Consider the following 7511-nt stretch of genomic DNA (forward strand, 5'->3'; position numbering starts at 1 on the left):
CATAAGTAGGCCAAGCCATAGGCCCCTGACGGCCGGCCTAGCCTATTCTCATCCCTAGTGGGAATGTGAAAACGGGGTGGAGGGGAAACATTAATAATTCATAGGCTAAATTACATTCGTGGTCCCTTAACTTAATTTCAGGTAACGTTTTAGTCCCTTATCTTTTTTTTTTCTCCCGATTTAGTGCTTTATTCCTAATAATATCAAATAAAGTATGAAAATATGAGTTTATTTGAAGATTTGCGTTACGAATTTGGTGAAATTTGTATTATATTGAATAATATAATTAATTTTATGAGTTTTGATTGAATTTTTTTTTTTAATTTTTGTTTAAAAAAGGATAACGTTGTTGAAATTTTAAAACATAAAATATCAAATTGTCATTTAAAATTAAAATAAAGGACTAAGTCGGAAAAAAAAAGATAAAAAACTAAAACGTTACCTGAAATTAAGTTAAGGAACCACAAGTGTAATTTAGCTTAATTCATAATATGAGCCAATGACCAAGATAGTACACGGCAGAATAATTCTAGATAGTAGATCCTATAGTTAATATTGACCATTAATATGCTAGAATATGACATTATTCTTGCCAATTTATATCGTCACCCATGTAAGATTAGTTGTCTCCATGAAATTATCTTTTGAGATTAATTGCTCTCCATAGTCAATATTAAAAGTTTTAGCACTATTTAGTGATAGGTTGATAACGTAAATATTTTTTTATATTGACTTATATATAAATATAAATCAAATTCTTAATTTTATTATCATCTTTTTTTTCTTCATGTTTGTTCGATTTATTAAATTTTGAAAAATTGTATTTCGAGTTTCCATCCCTTTTCTCTTCTTCTCTTTGTGTGGGTGAATGAAGGGGAGCAGAGAAAGGATCTCTACTTGAAATCCTCATGTTTATCTTATAGTTTGTTTAATTCAATGAAAGAGAGGATAATGAAGGAATTTTAATAGAGGTGATGAGAGATTTTTCGTTCATGAGAATAATAAAAAAATAGTTTTTAAAATTTATTTCATGATTCCTCAACATAACGGTCACGTGACATTTTTTAAACGAAACTAACGAAAAATAGCATATAGGTTAACGTAATAAATTGAGTGCCACTTAAAGAACCTATTTAGAAAGGAAAAAAAACCCATAAATAACATATCTAAAAATAAATCAAATATAAATAATTAAAAGTGCAATTTAATCGATTTTTAATAGTATTTTAGTTATATGAAACTTATCCACTCTAAATCTTTCTAAAATGAAGGGAGAATAAAATGAGCTCTAGGAGGGATTTTGACTCCCTCCCTTCCCCCATCCCCTCCTCTTTCCTTCTCTCATCTCTTGTGTTCTTTATTTATATCCAATCAAACACACTCTTAAACGAATAACTAAAATTTAAAATAAATCATTTTGTCAAATAGAATGAGATTATTAGTAAGCCGTTTCTTTATTAAAAAAAAAAAAACTAATCAATTCAAAGAAGTAAAAGCCAATACACAAATAGAAGCAAATTAATACATGAGCCAAAAGTATCATTCTTCATATGACTAGCGGCTGAACTATAATTTTTAGTGCACAAAATATAAACCTTAATTTGATGAAGCACACAACACAAAGCTGAAGGGCCAAGACGTGGCTAGCTAGCTATTTATAAAACTCCATAACCCATAGTCCAGAGACACAACATACAAATTTGATGCCACTAAATCCAGACCCTTTTGCCAATTCCATGAATTCTTGCTCAGTTCTTTCTTTTCCTCCTGGATTTTGAGTCATCATTAAAAGATCAGACATGAAAGCAGATTTTGCACTCGTTGTTGTTTCAGCCGTAATAGGAAGGATTGAATCCACCACAATAACCTTTCCATCCTCAGGAATAGCTTTGTAGCAATTTTTCAACACTTTCAAGCAATGTTCATCACTCCAATCATGAAGTATCCACTGAAAAATTCAGTCTTACTTTATTATTACGGTTTAATAAAGTGTGCAAGATAATTAAACTTTATTAACTACTATTAGCTATTACACCAAGAGTGATGTTACACAAAAGTGAATTTATAAAATAGGTAGAAAATCAAGATGATTCGTAAGAAAGAAAAAAAATGGACGGTTATATATATATTTTTTGTATTAAAAAGAAATTTAAATAAGTGAGTTCTGGAACTGTTCAGAGTTAATATATGTCTCAAAATAAGCGTTAACAGAAGTACTTAAAATGAATAATTATTAATTTTAATTGTATATTTTATAATTACAAAAAAATATATAAAGTAAAAAAATAAAAAATAAAATTTCTCCTAAAAATTAATTTAACGGCATATTTTTTTAAATGATTTTTTTTAATAATTATATTACATTTAATGTGGTTTAGTCAACACTTCAAAAGTTACGGCATAAAATACACATTTAATGACATGTTTGTTTTTTTAATTAATTACATGCTTTAAATTTTAAGAGAAAAAATTATTAGTTCTAAGATATTTCCTTCCATCACAATTATTTTTACTTTTCAAAAGTTCGGAAAAATAAAATTTGAAGGAGCTAATTTAGAAGTGCATATTGAGAAAATTGAGATGGATAAATAAATTCTATAACCACCTTCATAAAAATGGCATCCCCTGAAGGAACACTCTCAAACATATCTCCTCCCACGTGGTCCACACCTGCATGAATATTTAATAATTTTTAATTTAATCATATATATATATAAAAGTTTTATGATACTCTTAAAAACTAATACTCTTACTTTGTTAACAAATTATAAATGTGTTCCTTTTTCTAACATCAACAATTATATATTATATATTAAGTTTCCTATATTATCAGTACCCATACATTTATCTTTTTAATTTGATCTCTTAAATTTAATATCTTAAATTTAATATAATTTTTAATTCTTCTATTCTAATTAAAATTAAAATTATTTTTAATTTATAAGTTTATATTTCATTCAATTTCTTTCATGAAATTACTCCACCCCTAAAGCAAATTGTTCGCTTATGTAGTTCTTCTGTCGAAGATGGAAGAACTCTCCAATGTTCTTCAATCATTGCAAAAAATCTCTTCACTGTCTCACTCTCAATTTGTTTGTATTTGTGTCAACGTCATCTTATAGTGTCGTCGGTCGCACATTGTCATCATCGTACCGTTGTTTATGTCTTTGACTTTTAATAAATTAATAATGTAAATAGACGATACATAACATATGAGATAAAGGTGAAAAACTACAGAGAGAGAGAGAGAGAGACGATGAAAAACGACATAAAGATAATACGATGAATAAATAATACACGAGATAAGAAATTTAGTTTTTTTTTTTATTATATAGTTTAATAAATAAATATGTTAATTATTTTAAAATAAAATCAAAATGTGAAATTTTATAATTTAATAGTGTTAAATTTAAAATAGGATGAAATTTATTGTTAACATATCAATAGATTATTTAGTTATTTAATTTGATAATATAAAAATGTAATTGAGTGAATTTAATGCACACCTGGGTAGAGAGGTGCGTGTTCTACAACATGAGGCAAGTCAAAGTTAATTCCTTGAATATGAGAATATTTTGATGTGATCAATTTGAGGTTAATTCCAAGACCACCACCAACGTCAACCAGCTTAGTGACGTGGTCGAAACCTTTGTAGCAATTAAGAATCCCTTTCATATTTATAGTTGTTGAGTTAACCATAGCTTTGTTGAAAACCTCATTGAACCTTGGATCCACACGTGGGTACTCAAAAGCATTCATTCCATATACTCTATTGAACGGTATGCCACCTTCCATTATCGCTCCTTTCAGTTCCGACCTGATTGATAACGCCAATTACTATTCATGCTCTGTTTTATTCACAAACACAACAACAACAAAAACAGAACATAGAAAAAAATGTTTTGTTAAAACTAACCAGCTTTGGTAGAAGACATTGTCGAGAAGTAATGCCATGGTGGGTCCCAGAGAGACGCCATCAGCATCGGAGACAAAATATTTGGATCGATGGGAGAGGCTGTAGAGTCTTTGAGGGTTTTGTGGATGTTGAGGAACAGAGCAGTTTAGAATAGAGTGACTTGCCAACAACCTAAGAAGACGATCCAACATTGTTGGTGCTTGTGGGTTGTTGGTTCCAATTTGAAGGGAAATGTCTTGTGTAGATAGCTCGGCACCTTCACCAGCTTTGCTTAGAATATCAAATATGCCAAGATCAATTGCTGAACGCAAAGCTAATGGTACAACAATTGAACCTGCTATTTGCATGCTAAATTCGAACGCATCTTCTTCTTTTTCTCCTTCTTTAAGGTGCTTGTCTTTTCCGTTGGTATGTTGTTTATCAGATTCTGTTGAAGGAGCCATGCATGTGAATTTTGATTGGAAATGGCTAAATGTTTTGTTTTGCTTTGCTTTGATTTGAGTTTATGTTCTCAATTTACCTAATTATATAGACAAGTTGGGATACCCTGCAACGGGTAAGGTTTTTTCTCTTGTTTTTTGTGTGGTAGTTTTGCTTGAATGTAGGACCCTACAGTTAAATTCAACTCCAGGCAAATCTGATCCTTCGTAGAGCCCTACACATGTGTCTCTTCTAAGCTGTTGTTTCGAAAATTATATTTTACTCTTTAAAGGTGTAACAATAACTGAATTCTTAAATTTGTGAATTAATTATTTAATCTTTAAATTAAAAAACATCAATCAAATTATTTCATTTTGTTTTTCAGAGTTAACATAACAATTTTAAAGGTGATATAATTGTCTTGATTTACCAAGAGACTATTCAAGTGTTCACATATATGCTCATATTTTATTAATTTTGATAGATTTTTATTGAAAATAATTTTTACTTTAAAGAACTAATTTAATGTTTGTAAAAGAATATAATCTTTAGATACCCAAACATTTTAATAAAAAGAAATAAAGAGTGACATATCATATATAATGGTTAATGATATGGTGGGAAAAAAACTATAAAAAAAATGAAATGTTAAATAAATATTAAAAAACTAAAGCTGTCCAACAATATTGACTTTTGAGGCTTGATTTTTAAAATATTCTATCGTTTGTTAAAAAAATAAAAACAAGTGGCAGTTACGGGCACCTTAATTTTTTTTTACACATCTCACTTTATTTGACTTTTGACGCTTCATTTATAAAATTATTATATCCTTTTGTTAATAAAATAAAAACATGTGGCGGCACCTTAGTTTTTTTTTATTTTTTATATATCTGACCTTTATTTATCTCTTGCTTTTTTAATATAAAAGTATTTAGTGGACATCTCTTTTTGGTGTGTATATCTTGAATTTTTGAGAGAGTCAAAGATAAAAAAGAATAATTAAATAATATGATATATTGATATTATGATTGGAAAAAAAAATAATGTTTAAATGAATATTAGAGTGTATGAGTATATTATAATTTTAGAATGATATATGTCATCTATCACCTACTTTTATTTTTTTAGTGGATACCGTCTATCATTTTTTAAAGAAAAATATTTGGTAAACACTTCTTATATACATAGAAAGAAAAATAAATAAAGAATAATATAATATATGTAATTTATTTGTGATATAATATGAAGAGAGAAAAAAAATATTAGTGACAAAGTTAGCCTAATTTCTACAAAATAGCCATTTATATAAAAATAAAAATAAATTATATATTAAATTTAATTATTTTTTAATATAATTAATATTAATAATTAATTGTTAATTTTGTTAGAGGAGAGAGTTGAATCCATGACTCTCTTGTCGCTTCAACTCTCCTAACTTATCTTATGACTCTTGATTAAATTTAACCATTCAACGAAAAAATTCATCATAGTTTTTACTTATGTAAAATATAAATTAAAACGACAACAAAGAAGTAAAAATTGACAATAATTATTTAAAAAAATAATACTCATGATGCTTTAGAAATCAAATTTATTCATTATTGAATCTATTTAGAACTAATAATGTATTTTTCAATGTAAATTATTAAATCATTTGTAGAAAATATTTATCATAAATTTTATTTGACTTATATCTTGACATTTTTTATTATTAAAAATATGCCTTTGAAATTAAAGTACCCCACCATCCCAGATATTATCATATATAGTAGTATTAATAGAACCTTCAATTTTTAATCTAGTGCGTGCGTTAATTATAATTTATCAGCTATAAGTAATAGTTACTATTCTAACAATAATAATTAGTTTTTACTCGATACATCTTTTATATATTTGCACACAATCGAGCAATTCACGAATTTAACAAATGAGCAATTCATGAATTTAACAAGTTGAATTATATATGGTTTAAATTTAGTTTATTTTGTTCACGAGCTAATAAATTAACTACTAACTCAAATTTCAAACTATGTTTGAATTGATTTTATTCATTTTCGGGTGAGTTCAGTTTATCAAAATTAATAAATTTAATAATCTATTTTTGAATTTAGATATTCTGTATTGTTTCTTTTGTTAGATTATTTTTTTTTTAATTTTAATATACACCCTTAAAATATACAATTTGCCCTCCATTTTGAAAAAAATTGAAAGAAAATGACAATAAAAAATATACTTTTTCATTTTTGAAGATTAGGCGATTGGTGACAACTTTGTGTATGGAATGTAGAAAAATATTTTTTTAACACAAGCATAAATAAATATTGTTTAAATAGATATATATAAAAATAAATATTATTTAATAATTTAAAAAATGCATATTATTTTATTTATTTATGTGGATATATTTAAATACTATTTATTTATATATGTGTTCAAAGAAGACACAGCCTGAATCTAAGGAATGTCGAAGAATGGTGCGTACTTTGACTCGCTTCTGCTTTCATAGAAATTGTTACAACAGTAGAAAGCCAAAATTCCATTTGTATTCTTACACTCATCAATCAAACCTATAATTATTATTCTACTCAGACTTATACATTCTCTATTTAGTAATAATGGTGGTCGGTGGTTTTTCTTTTCTTTTGCTTTTAAATAAAATAGTAAAAAATTCATATTTAATCGTAAAATTTTGATTTAAATTCAAAATATAATATTATTTTAATAATATTAAAATTTATTAGTTAAACTAGATTATATGGATTGTTTTTCTCAATTTATTTTATAAAAAAAATTAACATGTAATCTAAGGTCATGTATTAATAATTCAAATTTAGAAATTTTGTTTGAAATTTGTCTTTTTTATATTAAGAAAAATGATGTTTTTCATTTTTAACTCTTTAAAAATTCAAACACTGTATTTTATATATAATAGTTTTATCAAACTAATGGTGTATTTTTTATTATTATAAATACAAATGAAAATTATTTAAAAATTAATAAAAAATACAAGTGAAATATAACATTTTAAAAATAATATACATAATATTAAAGTAGTATTAATTAGAAAGTATAATTAAAAATAATATAAAAAATTATTTGTGTTAAATGACCTTTTATTGAGAAGAATGAAGTAATAAATAGTACTTCAACTTAATATAAGAAAGTAAATATGTAT

At 26.0% G+C, this 7511-nt stretch overlaps 1 protein-coding gene across 1 annotated transcript; it reads right to left on the reverse strand.

The window, feature by feature from the left end:
- Positions 1 to 1435: 1435 nt before the first annotated feature.
- Positions 1436 to 4520, reverse strand: LOC101500319 (anthranilate N-methyltransferase-like). Its single transcript, XM_004494820.4, has 4 exons — positions 3917 to 4520; positions 3507 to 3817; positions 2606 to 2670; positions 1436 to 1948 (listed from the first exon to the last, which is right to left on the reverse strand). The coding sequence occupies exons 1-4, from the start codon at positions 4357 to 4359 to the stop codon at positions 1652 to 1654; spliced, it is 1116 nt and encodes a 371-aa protein (XP_004494877.1). The 5' UTR covers positions 4360 to 4520; the 3' UTR covers positions 1436 to 1651.
- Between the last annotated feature and the right edge of the window lie 2991 nt (positions 4521 to 7511).

This window comes from Cicer arietinum, chromosome 3, assembly GCF_000331145.2.
Source record: "Cicer arietinum cultivar CDC Frontier isolate Library 1 chromosome 3, Cicar.CDCFrontier_v2.0, whole genome shotgun sequence".
NCBI classification, from domain to species: domain Eukaryota; kingdom Viridiplantae; phylum Streptophyta; class Magnoliopsida; order Fabales; family Fabaceae; genus Cicer; species Cicer arietinum.